General features: G+C 39.1%; 1 protein-coding gene across 2 annotated transcripts in view; it reads left to right on the top strand.

Moving 5' to 3' along the window:
• Positions 1–20,354, top strand: part of GRID2 (glutamate ionotropic receptor delta type subunit 2) — a 1,137,650-nt gene that overhangs the window by 859,883 nt on the left and 257,413 nt on the right. For both annotated transcript variants that reach the window (XR_008891518.1, XM_056567543.1), the window contains exon 11: positions 17,832–18,144. Coding sequence is in view for 1 of the 2 variants with exons in the window: in XM_056567543.1 (XP_056423518.1) it covers positions 17,832–18,144 (313 nt within the window). In the remaining variant the exon portion in view is untranslated. The remainder of the gene's footprint in view (positions 1–17,831; positions 18,145–20,354) is intronic.

The raw sequence follows: 20,354 nt of genomic DNA, 5'->3' as shown, positions 1-20,354 counted from the left end.
ATGGCGTACACATAAAAAATACCAAAGTCCAAAATTGTGCATTTTTGGTCACTTCATATGCTATAAAAAAATTTTTATAAAAAGCAATCAAAAAGTCACATTAAAAACAAAAATGGTACCGTTAAAAACTACAGATCCGGGTGAAAGAAATTAGTCCTCATATAGCCCGCATGCGGAAAAATAAGTTATAAGGGTCAGAAAATGACAATTTTAAACATACAAATTTTAGTGCATGTAGTTAGAATTTTTTTAAAGTAGTAAAATAAAATTAAACCTACAATAATTGGGTATCCCTGTAATGATATGGAGCTACAGAATAAATATAAGGCATCATTTTTACCGAAAAGTGCACTGCGTAGAAATTGAAGCAGAGTACAAAACAGCAGACAGACATAGAATCAGGTAATGCCCCCAGGGGTCAAACACAGTATTACATGTATCAGCATACAATAAAATATATTTTTAGGACATTAGCATTAGTTATGAACCAAATTGACCGAGCAATGTGTGGCTAGGAAAGCTGTCTATTATACCTGGGAAGGGTTTTAGGTGCTGTTTGACATTTTAAGATGCAGGAAGGGAATTCCCAATAGGCAGATACAGAAGCAACAGTAGTAAACTGAGTGATGGAGAAGGGGAGCATGAATTGCATCTTTGGCTATCCAGGCATGCTGGAAATTGTAGTTTTGCAATAGCTGGAGGCACCCTGACTGGGAAACACTGAATTGCACAGTAGAGAGCACAGTTAGCCCAATGTCTGTTCCTCTGACAATAATAAAGAACAGATTGTCAATATTGATCTTAGTGCTTTTTTCATTATAAACCTACATATTTGATTTTCACATAGTCTAATTTACTTATTTTATAAATGGGCTAGGTTGGGTTACTTTAAAAAAGGAAAAGTGCACTAGACTGAACATGTTTGTACTCTGGTCGGAGATGATTTAAAATATAGTTTACTCTTGTAGATGGGACATGGAGAGAGAAGGGGGTTACTTATTCACTGGCTGTGCAAGGTGTTGTGTGAACAGAAATGAAAAACTGGGTATTGATCTAACATTGCTGCTGAGATGAGAGGGAAGCTTTGATTTACCTTTTATTAACAGGAACAGTAAGGATCATCTGGAGGATGGAAACAGGCTTACATATTGCAGGACCACATACCTTGTTTTCCCTCTCTGCCACATAGCCAATGCTAATGCTTGCCCTTCCTGTGTTCCATCTTGATGTCTTTGTTTCTAGAGGACAAAGCCTAACAACAAGCAGTAAACAGCAGATTGCACAGAACGGAGACACCTTAGTCTAGGTTCACATTGCTTTTCGCATCTGACCCGTTAAGAGTCCGATCTGCTGTTTTGGTTTTTTTAGCTGATCAGACCCTAAAATGGTTCGGATGCAAGCGGCTTTATTGGGTACCAATGACCCCATTCACTTGCATGGGGTCTGTCGGAATTTTACAGGAATTTATAGGAGAAAAAAATAGCGTGTGCACTATTTTTTTCTTCGCTAAACTCCAGTTGGCCAACAGAACTCCAAATAGCGGGGTCCGGCGGCAATGTGAACGAGGCCTAATGGTCATAGATATTTTAGAGCTTTTTTTTCAGGAGTAATGAGTCATTTTTAGATTTACAAATATGTTAGGAATCACATAAACTCTCAAAGGGAGGGAAGATGATTTTGGCTATAATCAGGTAAAAAAAATGTTGGGTCCTTGGATAATTTTTCCCCTTCTACAGATGCACGGACAGGGTAGGATGTGAAAGGAAAATATAACAAAAGATTGTAATAGGTTCATCTATGTTTGATCTTTTTTGGGTATTATAATGCTTTTGTTAAATAAAAGTTTAATAAATATAAAAAACAAAAAAAATTGTTGATTTTCTGATAACACATTCCCTTCAAACCTTGCCATGTACTGCAGTGAGTAATTTCCATGCACAGTATTTTTTCATTCTTTCCAATTCACTTATTATCACAATGTGGTTTTCATCATCACAGTTATTTTTGTGACTAATCATAAAAATATAAAGGGCATTTCAAGGCAGTTAGAGTTCTTTATTCAGTCACAATGGGTTGCCTCTTTATTTTTACACCCACATAGGTACGGGCACTACTGGCATGTACAAAGGTGAATAGTGTTTTGCAACAGTCATTGTTTTCTTAAAAATTGGGCCATTAAAAATAATACTTTTTTAAGCCATAGTTACAGTAAGTAAATGTTCTTTAAATGATGACACATTGTTATTAAGCTTAATACAGCTTATAAAGAAAGAAAAATACCTTCTGATAATAGTATATATACTGGAGTAAGAGAAGTCAATATGAAGAAATAGTGTGAAGTATGGGATTGTCTTATATTTTAACTTTAAATTTGTAGTTTTGTTATTAAAGGTTTTGTGTCACCTAGATATTTATTTTCATTTTCCAATTATCTATTTTCTCATTTTGACCAATCATATGTCTCATAGCCCCGGAGGATGTGGTTGGTACCAAAAAACATGCAGGTGAGACATTGTGTTGTGGTTTTAATATAGAAACTCATCAGTCCCTTAGTGCGGCATACTGCAGACGCTGGTATATTCATGTGTACTCCATATAGGAGAGCTAAATTATTTATTGTTGGGACTGTGCTGGTGTTTTTAATACACAATTTTTGGACCTTTTAATAAGTCTACAATAAAAGTGATGTTTTAACATATACATACGAAATTTAAAAGGGGGGATTTTTTGTTTAGGGGTTTATACCCCGTCACCTAGGTGACTGGGGTGTGGTGTTTACCAGTGTGAACAGTGTCTTATGTTTCCTGATCAGTTTAGTATTTTGGTTCTCAGTTCTTCCGCTCATCCCCTGCATTTCTTGGATTCTGCTGTATACCTATTCCATACCTAGTCTTGTTCATTTTATCATGTCTGCCGTTTATCAGGATTCCGGTTTGTGAACTGTTTTGTTAATACACTTTATCCTGCCCTGTCAGTATTTGTATCCTGTCTGGTTTATCTGTTCTGATTTTTGTATTCGCGTTCTGTTTCTGGCCTGTTACTGACTATGTATATTAATTTTTTTTTACGCCACTGCATTGTAGTGCAGGGAGGGGCCGGCTCCAAGTTGTCGATTCACCGCTTAGGTGTATGGGCAACTAGGCAGGGAGAGTGTTAATAGGGTTAGCTTAGGTCTCACTCTCCCAGTCCCCCCAGTCGGTCATGACATAAATGTTCTGAACGCTGTTTTCGCACTGCAGGATTCGGCCACACCCCTTGTGATGTCATGACCACCCCCCCCAATTCAAGTCAATGGGAGGGGCGTGACAACCATCACACCCCCTCCCATAGACTTACATTGAGGGTATGTGGCCATGACATCACGAGGGGTGTTGCCGACCACCACAGCGCACAGCATTTGGAACATTTAGTTCCGAACGCTGGCCAGTGGAGTACCCCTTTAAACAAATTGAAGAATGTCTTCTTGTCAAATAAGATTTTAATTATATTTCTTAGTCATTATGGGAAAATCTATGTGTAGCACAAACCCAATGATTTGCATCAGTATAAAGTAGGATAGGAGGTTTGGATATGAGGTCCGGATATGAGGACATGGGGTGAGGTTGGGATATTCGGGATGTGAGGTCAGAATATGAGGACAGGATATGAGGCTATGAGGACGAGAGCGTCATTGTTGATTTTTCTCTCCCAAAAGGTTTAGGTGCCGGGCAACACAGGGTATTATTGTAGTAACAGTCATACAGTTATCAAATGTATATATATATATATATATATATATATATATATATATATATATATACAGTTACCATACTGTTACTGACCAAATCCAGTATACCAAGACAAGGTAAAAGTAAAACATATCCATACTGAAATCTGTGTACCTATGACCTTTTTTTTCCCTCAGAGTGGGCAGTTTAAATAAGTTGACAGATTACTATTAAATCAGTGGAGAAGGACATTCCAAATATTTTTTACATAGCTATATGTACAAATGATACTTTAGGGTTACATATTAGTACACAATAATAATAAACGTGAGTAATGGGAAACAATGCTTCATTGGTATTAAAAGTGTTTTCATTTTTTCATATGTTGTATATAAAGTTGTTTTTTATTATCTTTTTATGATAAATTGCCTCTCATGACTACTGTGCTGGTTGTGAGGTCTATGTTAGCAAGGAGAAGCTCTATGTTAGCAAGGAGAAGCTCTATGTTAGCAAGGAGAAGAAATGTTCTGAGAAAATATACTGATAATTTGAGCACAATATGCACCAACAATAGATTAGCTTTGAAAATTGTTGGCAGGGTTTTAAGTCTGTAAGGTAAATGGGAAATGATCTTAAATTTCAGTTGCTAATACAATATGTTTGTACATGACTACATTTATATGTACATACTGTGCATAGCTATACCCACTTACAATCCAATTAGACAATGGCTCATTTCTTCTCTTCCGAAACCTGTTTTTCTTCTGTATTGCAAAGCACTGAAGCGAAGTGCAATAATATAACTAAGATGGCAACTCATAATACCATCTGTCCATTTATAATCTTAAAAAATCCAGACAATCATGGCAAAACACAGTGAGAAAACAGATATCAGATGTAGAGAGTACAATTCAATCATGCTGGCACAATTTTTTTTTATTTTTTTTTAAACATGGTAATATCTTTCTTTAACAAATAAATGTACACATATATGTATTAAACCGATTTAAAAGGTAAAGTAAATGTCCTAAACCCCAATGACAAGTAGAAAGTATTATAGAAAGGGACATGCATCATCGTTGCTTTGGTAAGCAAGTTCTATAGTCATTTTTTTCTTGCTTTTGGTTTTGCTTATGTGTGACATATTTATCATGCTATCACAGGGGGTTGATAAATTTGGCTTACATGAGCAAAAACAATAAATGATTCCAGAACAACCCTTTGTAACCCCACCTCCTTTCCTCTGTAAAAAAAAAAAAAAAGTGATATATATATATATATATATATATATATATATATATATATATATATATATGTATATATATATAGCAACAGAAACAGCAACAGGTGGGACGGTCCAAGCTATTTGACCGCCGGCAGAGACAAATTTGCGAGCTAAGTGCCTCACTATTTCATAGTTTCACATTTGCATCTATTACACCATAGCTGTATAGCTCTCCATGTTTTAACTGCATATTCATGTTGCACTTATATCTTTGTGCTGGCAGTGTGCTGCTGCATTCTTCTGTTGCTGTATATCTAGCCTAGTAGCGTGCACCTGTAGGCCAGGTCCATATAATAGTTTGGTATCAACTAAAGTGCTGGCTGACTTATTCTTTGTCTATATATATATATATATATATATATATATATATATATATATATATGGGACACGTGCCACGGGACACGTTCCTCACAATAACTTCCGCCAGACAACAGTTCAGCATAACATGTCTGGCACCTCGCCTAGCTTTATTTTCACAGGTTGCAGGTAAAACAAAACATAAACAGGAACAAAATAAAGTCCTAGACCGTCTGGTCGCTGACTATAACTCTCAGCATGCCCTGTCTACCAACTGGTGAGCTTCCCTCATCCAGTTAAAACCCGTGCCACCTGCAACCTGATTTGTCCACAGTACCCACTGTCTCCCTACAGCGGCGTGCTGTTTCCAAGGGAGAGACGTCAGGCTGTGGCTGCTTGGTTGGTATCGTGCTGAGACTGAAAATACGGGGAACCACACAAATTTTTTGCATAAATAATTTTAAAAAACGACGGCAGTTGTAATTTAGCAACAGCGAGCCTCCAGTTTAGGAACAGCTGGAGGCACCCTGTTCCTATACTAGAACTCCCATCATGGGAGTTGTAGTTTAGCAACAGCTGGAGGCACCCTGTTCTTAAACTACAACTACCATCATGGGAGTTATAGTTTAGCAACAGCCAGGGATGCCCGCTTGTCTTCCACCGCCTGGCCACATGACCACAGCTCTCAGTATGTCCTCACTGTAAAGGCATACTGGGAGTTGTAGTTGTGAGGCGCGGGCTCCCACCTGCCTGCGCCACATGATTACAACTCCCAGCATGCCCTTACAGCAAGGACATGCTGGAATTTGTACTTGTGTGATGTGCGGGCGGCTGGTGAAAGATGCGGGAGGTGGGAAGCGGAGCCAGCCGGGAACCTTGAATATAATACTACAGCATTGTAATTTCATATTCCCGGCCTGGAGCTGTGATTGGCCAATCGCAGCTTCAGGAGGGAAAAATTAAACTACAGGGCTCTAGTTTCATATTCATGGTAGCCAGCTGGGGAGCAGAGCATTTGTCACCTGCGCTGCATGACTACAACCCCCAGCATGAACATACGGTAAGGACATGCTGGGGGTTGTAGTTGTGATGTGCGGGCAGGTGACAAGCGCTCCGCTCCTTGGCCAGCTTACAAGAATATGAAACTATGTCACTGTAATTTCATATTCCTTTCCCAGAGCTGTGATTGGTGAGGGGTCTCATTTTTTGCACCACCAATTTTACTTTGTTATGACATTAATAATTTCACCACAATATCTAACGCAAAACCAAAAAAAATTATTTGTGGGACAAAAATGGGGGGAAAAAAGCCATTTTGTAACTTTTAGGACCTTCCATTTCTATCCAGTGCACTTTTCGGTAGAAATGACACATTCTATGTATTCTGTATGTCCAAACAGTTGAAATGATATCCAACTTAGGCTTCTTTCACAGTGTGATGGCCGTGGGGGAACCCGGGGAGAATTGCGAGAGGAAAAATACATCATGCAACATTTTTTTCCTCTCATTATTCCCATCAAAAAACAACAGCGCCCTACAGACCCCTATAATAATGAATGGCATCTGTCGGCACTAGTTGTTTCCCATTGTGCCCCATCAAAAATAACGTCTGTTAAGGCACTGGGAATGATGGGGGTTGTAGTTTAGCAACAGCTGGAGGCTCCCTGTTTGGAAACGCTGGTTTACCGGTGTTTTCCCTAAGGGAGGGCACCATATATGTACTAACCAATTTTCCGTGTTTATTTTTTCTTATGATTTCAGATCCGTGTATGCAGAGGACAGATTAGGTGGACTATGTCAATGACCAACGTTTTTTTTTTTTATATATATATATAACTAAAATAAAATGGTTAATAAATAAAAATGGTTAACGAGGGCTTGTGGGGGAGTGTTTTTTGGAATAAATATTTTTAAAAAGTGTTGTTTTTTTTTTTTTATTTACTTTACAGGCTTAGTAGTAGAAGCTGTCTTATAGACAGAAACCATTACTAACCCAGGCCTTAGCGTTAGCCGCCAAAACAGCTAGCGCTAACCCCCAATTATTACCCGGTACCCAACGCCACAGGGGTGCCAGGAAGAACCGGTACCAACAGGCCCGAAGTGTTAAAAATGGCGCTCCTGGGCCTCCTGGTGTTACTTAGCCTGGGGTGGGCCAGTAACAATGGTCCTCGCCTACCCTGGTAACGTCAGGCTGTTGCTGCTTGGTTGGTATCTGGCTGAGAATGAAAATATGGGGAACCACCACACGTATTTTTATTCTCAGCCAAATACCAACCAAGCAGAAACAGCCTGACGTTACCAGGGTGGGCGAGGACCATTGTTACTGGACCTCCCCAGCCTAAATAACACCAACCTGTTACCGCATAGGCCCAGGAGCGCCATTTTTGACGCTCCCAGCTTGTTGGTACCGGCTCTTCCCCGTACCCCTGTGATGGTGGGTACCTGGGTAATAATTGGGGGTTAGCACTAGCTGTTTTTGCGGCTAATGCTAAGCCCGGCTTAGTAAAGAACTCTGTCTATCAGACAGCTTCCACTACTAAGCCTGTAAAGTATAAAAAAAAAACACAACACTTTTTAAAAACTTTTATTCCAAAAAACACTCCCCCACACGCCCTCATTAACCATTTTATAAATTTTAAACAAAAAAAAAAAAACGCTTGTCATCGACATTGTGCACTGAATCTGAAGAAGTCCTCTGCATACACAGATCTGAAATGGGAAGAAAAAAACACTGAAAATTGGTTAGTACATTTGTGGTGCCCTCCCTTAGGAAAAACACCCATAAACTAGTGTTTCCAAACAGGGAGCATCCAGCTGTTGCTAAACAACAACTCCCATAATTTCCAGACAGCCTTTGGCTGCCTTGGAAAGATATATTTTGTAATTTAGCAACAGCTGGAGTCTCGCTGTTTCTAAACTACAAATACCCTCATGGAAGTTGTAGTTTAGCAACAGCTGGAGGCACCAGCCACTCAGCCGCCACCCACCCGCACCTACAACTCAACCACTAAATGTTGAAAGACTACAACTCCCATCATGCTGTAACAGTGAGGACATGCTAGGAATTGTAGTCGAAATGGCTAGCGGGCCCATGGTAGTTGCGGGCGGGTGGCCGGGTTGCGGAGCAGGCCGGCTCCAGGGAATATGAAACTACACTGTAATTTCATATTTCCTGGGCATCGCCGTGATTGGCCGGTTCGTCTCGGCCAATCACGGCACTGCCCGGAAAATATGAAATTACAGTGTAGTTTGGTATTTCTGGGAGCCGGACAGCTCCAAAACCCGGCCCTTCATCTCCCCCCATCTCCCACCTATCTCCCCCTTCCGATTATGTCCCCCCTAAGCTCGCCCCTCCGCCTATGTCCCCTCCCTCTGCTTAAAATTTGCTCACGTGGAGTTTTGTACTCCAGGTCAGACCTGGAGCAGACTTGCAACTTTTCGAAGGGGTTTTGCGACTTTTTCTTTTCCATGTGCGACTTTCGCACATCATAAATACCTGACCACTGCAAAGTGAAAACTGAAATTTGCTTAGGTAAGACTGTTTGTAACTTTTTGCTTACCCACAAAAGTCGCACAAAAAATTGCTAAGGAGCTTGTGCAACCATTTGTGCGACTTTTGTAAGCAAAAAAAAAAAAAACTCTAAATACCTTGATAAATGTCCCCCATAGTGATTCAAACAGGAGGTTTATATTTTTGAAAATTCTTATGTATTATTGAATTCCCTGGATAACTATACCTAAAAGGTGAATGGTGTTTTACATTAAAACCTTTTACTAGAGCTTCAGTAAACTGCAAAAATAGTAGAACCCAAGGGGGAATACATGGATCATGAACCGCCATTTTTATAGTAATGGTTTTCCCTACATTTTATTCCCACCCTCAATTAGGTAAATGCTATAATGGTACTTACCTGTTTTTCTGGAAACTTCTGTAAAGTTTGAACCCAGTAAAAAAGCTGTTATTTGTGCTAAAGGAGGCCCAACTAAATATTGATGGAATATTTCTATTGGGGTGTCCAAATTTATACACCTGTCTACTTTTGATTTGATGCAAAATTAGATAGCTGACCCAAAACCCAATTATTTATAAATTTAACCCATGGAAATTGTCAGGGGTGCCTAAAGTTTTGCCTACAGCTGTATAGGACTTTTTAATCACTTTTTATAAAAAAAATAAATAATAATTTGGAATGTGATGTGATTGGACTTATTCTTTTTAACGATTACTCTGTTTACCGTACACCATAATATAAATATACACCGTATATTTATAGTTTGGATATTTATAGACATGCAGATACCAAATATGTAAAAAAAATATATAAATTCTTTATGCTTTTTTGGGTAAAATAGGAAACACTTTTAATTGAAATTTTAATTGGGGGAGGGGCTTATTCTTTATTTTTTACCATTAATCTTACATATTTTTTATGTCACCATATTAATAGCAATAATTTTATGATCAGTTTCCTTAGAGCAGGGCAATTACATGCTGTTTTGTCTCTGACCAAGAAACAACAAACCTTCAATGCTTGATCTCACCAGATCAAAGGGTTAGGATACTAGATCCTCTTTGAAAATGTAGACACATATACACTTCTTCTGAGTCTCTGTTGAGCTTTCATTTCTTTTAATAAACAGCAAATAGAAGGTTCTCAGTAGAAAAAGGACACTGGTCCGTCTAGTCTGCCGTCATATCAATGTATTTTTATCTTAGGATAGATAAAGGTTTATCCCAGGCATACTTACATTTGCTTACTGTGGATTTACCAACCACATCTGCTGGAAGTTTATTACAAGCATTTACTAGTCCTGTGTCCTTTCCCTTTCTATAACGCGGAGCCACCATGTGGCCCACGCGTCATAGTGGGTTGGGCCCGGCCTCTAACAACGGCGAGGACCCGTGGCTAATACCGTGCGGCAATGAACCCTTGAATGCCGCGTCTAAAGAGAAAGTAAATCACTGCCGGTTAGATCAGGGGGCTGTTTGGGATGTCCGTGGCAAAATTGCGGCATCCTGAATAGCTCTGGGACACGAGGAGGGTCTCCTACCTTGCCTCCTGGTGTCCGATCGCCGAATGACTGATCAGTGCCTGAGATCCATGCATGAGCAGTCAAGCGGCAGAAACATTGATCACTAGTTTCCTTTGAGAAACCAGTGATCAATGTAAAAGATCAGTGTGTGCAGTGTTATAGCCCTCTATGGGAGCTATAACATTGCAAAAAAAAAGTGGGAAAAAAGTGAATAAAGATCATTTAACCCCTCCCCTAACAAAAGTTTGCATCACCCCCCCTTTTCCCATAAAAAAAAAAACTGTGTAAATAAAAATAAACATATGTGGTATTGCTGCATGCGGAAATGTCCAAATTATAAAAATATAATAATATAATGAATTAAACCGCACAGTCAATGGTGTACGCGCAAAAAAATTCTGTCAAAAATAGTGTATTTTTGGTCACTTTTTATATAATGAAAAATGAATAAAAGCGATCAACAAGTCTGATCAATACAAAAATGGTACCACTAAAAACATCAGATCACGGCGCAAATAAATGAGCCCTCATACTGCCCCATATGCGGAAAAATAAAAAAGTTATAGGGGTCAGAATATGAAAATTTTAAACGTACCGTATATGCCGGTGTGATAAGATGACTGGGCGTATAAGACAACCCCCAACTTTTACAGTTAAAATATAGAGTTTGGGATATACTCGCTGTATAAGACTACCCCTTCTACCGCGATGTACAGTAAACCTCCATAGCTAACTTATCCTGCTCTTCACAGTTCCTGACACGGACAGAGGTGTCAGCAGAGAGTACTGTGTTGAGACAGAAAATAACTATTCAACTTCCTGTGGAGCATACAGCAGCTGATAAGTACTGGAAGGATTAAGATTTTTAAATAGAAGTAATTTAGAAATCTGTTTAACTTTCTAGCACCAGTTGATAAAAAAAAAAAAAAAATGTTTTCCACCGAAGAACCCCTTTAAGTGAAATAATGGAATAATATTTTCTGCTTCTCATCCCCCCCAGATTTTGCCCCCTAGTTATGTGTTTAATTTCTTAATATTACACATATCCCCCTTCTCACTAAATCTTATTTAACCTTTTAACATATAAAAATGTTTAGCACCTTAAGGCTTTCCTAACAGGTTTTACCTCTTTCCAAACCTTTTTTTTTCACACCACATTCTCCTGGTTACCGGTAGGGGTATACATCATGTGACTCCCTGTTGTATACCTCCACCATATAGCTATGACAGATGCCATTTTAATGCATTAATTATACATAGACTCCCATTTTATTTAAAAAAAAAAAGTATACTGGTGGCCAAAATAATACTTTTCTAGCCTTTATAAAGCAATATTGGTCGATGATATGGGTCTATGGATCACACATACAGCAAAATGATTTTAAAAGAATTTCGTGTTTAAGACCTTCCATCATTTTTGTACCCTGTCTTTGGACCTGTTCTATTTAAATCGGCACTGTCAGATGCAAAACTTTTATATGTTGTTTCTGATGAAAATGAAAGTCCTGCAGCAGCATTTGGCTTGTCCATGAGTCATGGACAAGAGATGACCCATGGACAAGGCTTCATGAGCAGACAGACGCATCACCTCCCACTACCACAAGGGAGAGACACTGAGAGGATTTCTAACACTGTGAACTAATGATAAAAAGGATTTTTATAATAAATATAGGTGAAAGAGGCATATAAATTAGATGTACATGGTCAGGATTAGGTACTGAGTAACAGTAATTCTCTATTCTTTGTGGGATCTAACAAGTACACTCTAATCAATATGCATTTGCAGTTGAGGTCTCTAGAAATGAACCCAACAGACTGAAGACTGGTAATAGTGGGGGACATGTATCAAAGATTTTACCCCTGTTTTTTGTGTATTTTTTGTGCAAAATTTTGCGCAAGCCCTTTTTTTGCGCAATTTTTTTGCGCACGTTTTGGTAGAGCATGTCCTCCAGATGTGGCTGAATCAGGGTATCTTGGAGTGACATCTATAGTACACATGGATTTATTAACTGCGTACTTTTTTTTTTACACCAAAAATTTTGCCGCAAGAGCTGTTTTTTTTGCGCAAATATAAGCCATCTTGGACTTAACGTAGCAAGATGCTCTAAATCATTGATTCTATTTTCCAAAGAGTAGATTGAGGGGATTACTATATTTACCCGCAATTTATGAAGCTCATTGCACTTGATTGATAAATTTAGCGCTTCTGCACATAATTTAGAATTCGGGAAAAGGGGTAAAATGCTTCTACCATGCACAAATAATGATACATGTCCCCCCCCTGTGTAGAAAGCCACATCACTGCTAAGGACTTAACCTCTCAATAGAATTACAAACTGGAAAATATAGCAGCCCAAGAATTGAAAGAAAAATAGGAGTACCATCAGTGAATAATGGGATAGGATAGGACAATCAAAAAGACCAGCAATAGCATTGTGCTATATGGCCGCTCTCCATTGTGTGAGTTTAAATATGATTAGAAAATATTCACTTTGATTATAATTGAAAACAAATTATACTGATGCTTTACAGAAACATTTTCAGGCAAGGTGGTAATTTTACAGTCATACCTACAGCAACAACTGTATATCAGTATGTGGGCAACACAAGGTTTTTAAGGCTGATTTCAATAAAGCTTGTGCTAATAGCTTTCGAGAGAGTCATTGTTCCTCATTCATATACTTTTTCACAAGCACAATGGCATCTAAAATAGGAGTAAAATCCATGCTGCTTATTCGAACCACATTTTGTACCTTATTCATGATTAAATACATTTCATGCTGAAGTAATTTATTGTCTTCTAATTTTTAAACTAAGAAGTGCTCAATACCACATAATAGCCATTATGTGTACAGCCCTGGGAAAAGACTGAGCAACTAAAACAAAAGAAAAGGTTGACTTGCTTTCAATATATGTGACAACAATAAAATACATGTCATGCTCTGTTTACAGCTTTGTTAAAGTTATTTATCACATATATCTGAATGACAATATATTGGACAGTGATTCCCGACAATTTATTTCTGAAATTGTTAAAAAAAAAAATTATAAGAAATGCATATTACATTTCATTTTGTCTATTGACTTAAATGAAGCTGAGCTGCAATATAAGATACAGCCTGTGAACAAGAGTGTCCTTGTTTGTAGAAAAAGAAAAACATATATATATATATATATATATATATATATATAATGTATATATAGAAAGGTCACTTGTTATTTAGTTAATTTAATTCCCTCCTCACCTTCTAATAACACTTTCAATTTTCCATCTACAGACCCAAATGAAGGCTTGATTTTTATGCCAATAATTGTAATGACATCAATCATTTCACTATAAAATCTACAAAAACAAAAAAATTATATCTATTTGTGGGGCAAAATTGAAAAAATACTAAATTTTGTAACTTTTGGGGGCTTCTGTTTCTAAGCAGTGCAATATACATGCAAACCTCAGATTGCAAACACTGAATAATACCGTTACATAGAACAGAATTGATCAGTGTTATCAGCGCTCCATTGCTACAGCCTGCCATGGCTGACTGCAGCATAGGAGCACCAATCAGACATCCATGATGCAGTTAAGGGCCCTCCAACCATTCTCTCAGGTGATAGGGACATAATCAGCTACCTTGAGCTATTGACAGTTGATTGCTGGCACTTTTTGACACCCTGATCCACTTTAATCATGGTATCTAAAGCGTTAATGCTAGACATAAACCTAATCGGCAAAGTCCTGCATTTTCAATCGCCCCCTTCTGCTGATAGCAGCTGTGACAAACCGGCTATGATATGTGCTCAGCTGCTTCCTGATTCGAGAGCAGGCATTCTTAAAGGGGTACTCCGCCCCTAGACACCTTTTCCCCTATCCAAAGGATAGGGGATAAGATGTCAGATCGCCGCAGTCCCGCTGCTGGGGAGCCCCGGGATCCCTGCTGCGGCACTTCGCTATCATTACAGCACAGAGCGAGTTCGCTCTGCACGTAATGACGGGAAATACAGGGGCTGGAGCATCGTTACGTCATGGCACCGCCCCTCGTGATGTAACGGCCCGCCCCTTTCAATCCAAGTCTATGGGAGTCTATTCAGTCCAAGTCTATTCATCACGCCTCCTCCCATAGACTTGCATTAAGGGGACGGGACGTGATGTCACGAGGGGCGGAGCCATGATGTCACGCTGCTCCGTCCCCTGTATCGCCCGTCATTACCCACAGAGCGAACTCGCTCTCTGCTGTAATGATAGTGGGGTGCCGCAGCGGGGATCCCAGGGCTCCCCAGCAGCGGGACCGCGGCAATCTGACATCTTATCCCCTATCCTTTGGATGTATAGGGGCGGAGTACCCCTTTAAGGTGTTAAAGTATTATATATGCTCCAAAAAATTAAATTGCAGGCTGGGGCTGGCTGCCCTTTGCCAGCTTTAGCTATATGATCATTTATTTATTTTAAAGGGGGTACTCCGGCCCTAGTACATCTTATTCCCTATCCAAAGGATAGGGGATAAGATGTATGATCCCAGGGGTCCCGCTGCTGGGGACCCTCGCATTCTGTCATTCCGCACCCACCTTTGTGAGCTCTGAGTGTTAAATGTGACAAGAGCTTGTGCGGAGAGCACAAAGGTGGGTGCGGAATGACAGACAGCGGCAGGACCCCCGTGATAATACATCTTATCCCATATCCTTTGGATAGGGGATGAGATGTATTAGGGCCAGAGTACCCCTTTAAGTAAAGCAGAAAAGACCTTGACTTTATATTTATTTATTATTATTTTTGCACAATATGGCATACAGCATAGCATGTCAAACCTCCATATGCCTCTGTAAATGCCTCTAAAAATCAAAGGTCCAGTAGTACACTAGAGGCCCTATTTCAATAGTAACCCTTTTACAGCCCCATACAAAACATTCACAGAGGACCAAAATCTATAGATGAGCTTAATCTAAGTTCACATCTACATAGTTACTTGATATCTGCAGCTAATGTCATATGGCATTGGCTTATCATGGCAGATTGTACTGTTGGGATATAGTGTAGCGACCCATTAACCAGCAGAGTAGATTTTCTGATAATTTGAATACAATTTGTGTGTGATGTTATATGTATGTGATGCAAATGTGATGCAATCTTTATTTAATAACTGAATACAGATGTTGAGTATATTTGCACTACATGACTACTAATGCCCATATTTATATGTGTGCACTGTGAATGACCATCCCCACCTACAGTCCAATTAGAAGATGGCTCATTTCTTCTCTCCAGGAGCCAGTTTTTACACTCCATTGCAAAGCATAGGAATGTAAATGAATTACTTTAAAATACTTGCCAGGCTTTATATACAGCTTGTGTTGCCTTTAACAACGCCTCATAAAATGTCAAGTGGGCAAGCGCTTCTGAAAATCAGAGGCAATAACTTTTACATAAATTTAGCTTTTACTACATGATAAATATATTTGATACTATCACAATGCTGAAAGTAAAGAAAAATTGACCATTTGTATTTATATATTAACATAGAAATGAGAGATGCCTTTACATACTTATTTTCAACATAGCTAAAAGGTGTCTTTACTTACACTCTCATTTTAATAGTTGCTTATATTCATCTTAAATACTTAAAGACAACCACTTTTGTTACTACATTTGCTATAAATTTTTAATGTAAGATCAATAATAAGCCCTATATTAGTGTAATCTCCCGACTGGCAATTAATTCTCTATCAAGACTATGGTGGCCTGCTAAGCAGATTCATATATAGTCCTCTGGGAAATGTTCCAGGATAACTCTATATTGTATAAATGCACCTTTATACATGCGTAGCTGTCAGTCACTGATTAGACTGTATTTTCAATGTTCCAGGATAACTCTATATTGTATAAATCCACGTTTCTACATGTGTAGCGGTCAGTCACTGATTAGACTGTATTTTCAATGTTCCAGGATAACTCTATATTGTATAAATGCACATTTCTACATGCGTAGCGGTCAGTCACTGATTAGACTGTATTTTCAATGTTCCAGGATAACTCTATATTGTATAAATGCATGTTTCTACATGCGTAGCTGTCAGTCACTGATTAGACTGTACTTAGTAGACAAGATACTGCAATCGGCACTTCAACCCCCTTCTTTAGCTATATTCCCCTTGGACACTGGGTTAGCACAATGTGGGTTTCCTCCCGGGGAACCGTGAAACACTGGAGCTGCACCTGCTGCTGTGCGGAAAGCCCACGAATAGGAAGAAGTCCATACAAATCCAACAAAGCAGAAATAATGGGCCGCACTCACCAGCGTAAAAAAAGTGCAAACAGTGCTTGATTCTTTATTTTCAGAGGTGCATTACATCAATTGGCAGGACATCTCACAAGAGCTTCAGCATGAAAAATGGGTGACACCTGTTGCGCGTGCGCATGCACGCGCAACAGCTGTCACCCATTTTTCATGCTGAAGCTCTTGTGAGATGTCCTGCCAATTGATGTAATGCACCTCTGAAAGCTGGTGAGTGTGGCCCATTATTTCTGCTTTGTTGGACTGATTAGACTGTATTTTCAATGTTCCAGGTTCTCTTTAAAGGGTACCTATCTCTTTAAAAATATACATCATAGCGACATGTCACAGGTTTTGATTGGAGGGAGTCGAGGTGCTAAGATGAGCGGAGCCAAGCGGTGATCATCAGAATACACAGGCCAGTACTTGGTTGAGCATTGAGTCTCAGCACATGGACCCCCACTAATCAAAACTTCTGACATGTCACTATGACATGGCCGAAGTTGTTTTAAAAAGACAGGTACCCTTTAGAAAGAGTAATATGGACAGCACAGTGACTCAGTGGTTAGGAGTGTTGCATTGCAACTCTAGGGTTCTTGGTTTTGATCTCACCAAAGGCAATATCTGCACAGTTTGTATGTTCACCACTTGGTTTCCTCTACACTTAAGGAATGGTTACTTATTAGTTGGCATTTTTTATTTTAAGCTCCAATAGAAACAAAGACCGGTGACAACCTTTGTACAGTATTGTGGAAGATTTGGGCACTGTATAAAATAATGATATTGATAATATTGTCATGCAAAAATTCTAAATCATACGCAGTTTTGTCTAAGAGCATATGTAATAAACATCATGTTTTACCTTAAAGTTTCTGGCGCTATTTTCCTGTGATGGTGGGCCAAGAGGAAACAAAAGGAAAGACACCTCTGTAGCACCTATTAAATATCACTTATCTAGATGCTGGTAAAAGGTGTTTTTTAGTTACCTGGCAGTGACTAGAAGAATGGTTTGCGACTAATATGCATAGTTCAGTCAATACTACTCATTGTTAATATTTTTACTTTTTTAATAGTAGACAAATTATGATTGCTAAATTTTTTGATTTTTTAATTCAACATTTCAAATTACAAAACATCAAATTTTTTTGTGTAACATCTGGCTAATATTGTTATTTTTGACCTTTTTTATTTGTGACAGTGATTTACTAAACATGATGTTGTTTTTTTTGCTTGTTTTTATAGAGAGCTGACATTGGGATTTCTGCCTTGACCATCACACCCGACCGAGAGAATGTAGTAGACTTCACAACTCGCTATATGGATTACTCAGTAGGAGTTCTGTTAAAAAAAGCTGAGAAAACAGTGGACATGTTTGCCTGCTTAGCACCATTTGACCTGTCTCTTTGGGCCTGTATTGCTGGAACTGTTCTGTTGGTAGGAATTCTTGTCTATCTGTTGAACTGGCTTAATCCTCCACGCCTGCAGATGGGATCTATGACTTCTACAACACTTTACAACTCCATGTGGTTTGTGTATGGATCTTTTGTTCAACAAGGTACATTTTATTTTATAATACAATTTGTTGTAATATACCATAACATTAATGCATAGGAAGCTAGATTTGCAATGTACATTCCTCACACTGGTTAAAGGGAAGCTATGATAGATATGATAGATAGATATGAGATAGATATGATAGATAGATAGATAGATAGATAGATAGACCGATATGATGGATAGATATGATAGATAAATAGATATATATATATGATAGATAGATATGATTGATTGATAAATAGATAGATAGATAGATAGATGAAGCAAATAGTGAGATGGGCAACACCACAAATAATGCATTAACAATTTGTATTGAAATGGAATAAAGCTACTGAATTTTCACTTCCTGACGTGGTGCAGCTGTCTTTCTGCTTTAGATAGATAGATAGGCAGGCAAATAGTCAGTAGTAATGCATTTAATAAATAGTCACATTTATATATTTGAAAACCAATCACCAATATGGGGTAATAAGTATAATTATAGCATGACAGTTCTTGTATTAGAATCACTGCAGCACCCTTGCAGTGCAGAAGACAAATTCATAGTGTAGAACAGGAAAGTGGAGTATTTGTGATGTTGCCTGCAAACTTCTGGCTTTTGGCAGGGTTGAAAGCATGAGCAGGCTATGTCTGTAGTGTCTATAGTTCACCCAAGTGTGTTAGGTTCACAGATAAGGACAACCAGTTTTTACAATGGGCTCTGAGCCTAACAATAAGCTCTTTGTTCTGTAGAGATCACTTTTCGCCATGCTTTAATATCATCACAGTGCAAAATCCTGATAATGGCTATGAAGGGATGCAAATATATGTAGACTTTAAGAACATGTGAGATCACATTCTCACTTAGATTCTATATGTCCATGTCTGCTGCATTTAAGTGAACACCTGAACTGTTACTTGTTGCCCAGAACAGCAGCTCAGGGAAAAATGGAAGTCTCCAAAATGATGTACAGAAAACAGAATCTAAAAAATATACCATCAGAGTAGACATGTGCAGAACCAAAAATTTCTGTTTTTTCATTTTGTTCGTTTTCGTTTTCTAAAAATTCTCGGTTCTGTGAATATCTGGAATGCTGTGCATTTGTCATATTCGGTTTTTGGATGCATCCACTAAATTTTTTTTTCATTTTCGGATGCTATCGTTTAAAAAATGGATGCATTCGTTAAAAACAATGAGTGCATTTGTTAATTCTGATTCGTTAATTCTGATGGTTCTGCAAATGTCTTGTGATCCCTCAACATACGATGGTAATTCGTATGTTGAGGGATTCGTGCAATGTAAAAAAGTAAAGTCCTACTCACCTGTCCCTGCTGCTCCCGATGGTGTCCCCGGGCCTCCGCTGGGCTCTCCAAGGCCGCAAGGCCTTACTGGGCCTCCATAGCGACGTCATCACATCGCTGCCGCACGCCGTTCCTATTGGATGACGGGACGGAGTGCGCTACGGCGTCATGACGACGTCAGAGGGAGACCCGTATGAAGGCCCCGGACCAGCGCAGGACCCACTGGAGGAAGGCCCGGAGCAGCGCGGAAAGGTGAGTGAACCTGCCCGGGCTGCTTCAACTGCTATCCGGCAGCAGCTTTAGCATTATGCGCTGCCAGATAGCAGTTGATGCATGGCCCCGACATTCGGTATACTGATAACGGATGCATTTGTTGTTCGTTAACATGCATATTTGTTATGCGTAAGTTAACGAATGCATTCGTTAACTGTATATTCGTATTCGTATGCTTTTTCGGGATTTGTAATTTTTTTTTTTTTGCATTCTTTTCGTAGCGAACATCCGAAAACGGGAAAAAAATTTTGTTCCGTGTTCGTTACGAAACGAATTGCACATGTCTACATCAGAGCATACATCCAATAATAACATACAAAGCACACATCACTCACCGAATATCTTCATGAAGCAGGGAACTTCAAACAGGGGAGCGGACAGGTACAGCGGTACGTCAGGCAATGGACCGTGTCGCCCACAGGGGCCTGACAAAGCGATACATGCACAACATGATCTGCTGCCCGACACTCTCTCCACCCCATTGCACCTGTCACCTCCCTTATTAGCTGTATCCTGTGATGGAATAAAGAAGATCCCTGCTTCATGAAGATTCCTGGTAATTGCTCCGTGCTTTGTATCATATTATTGGATGTATGTACTGCTTGAAAGTATTCTTATGCGAGCACCAAAGAAGTGTATCATTTTATGGGTATG

The sequence above is a fragment of the Hyla sarda genome, chromosome 1 (assembly GCF_029499605.1).
Source record: "Hyla sarda isolate aHylSar1 chromosome 1, aHylSar1.hap1, whole genome shotgun sequence".
Classification (NCBI taxonomy): domain Eukaryota; kingdom Metazoa; phylum Chordata; class Amphibia; order Anura; family Hylidae; genus Hyla; species Hyla sarda.
Note: the sequence above shows the minus strand (reverse complement) of the source record. Positions and strands in the feature narration are given on the sequence as shown.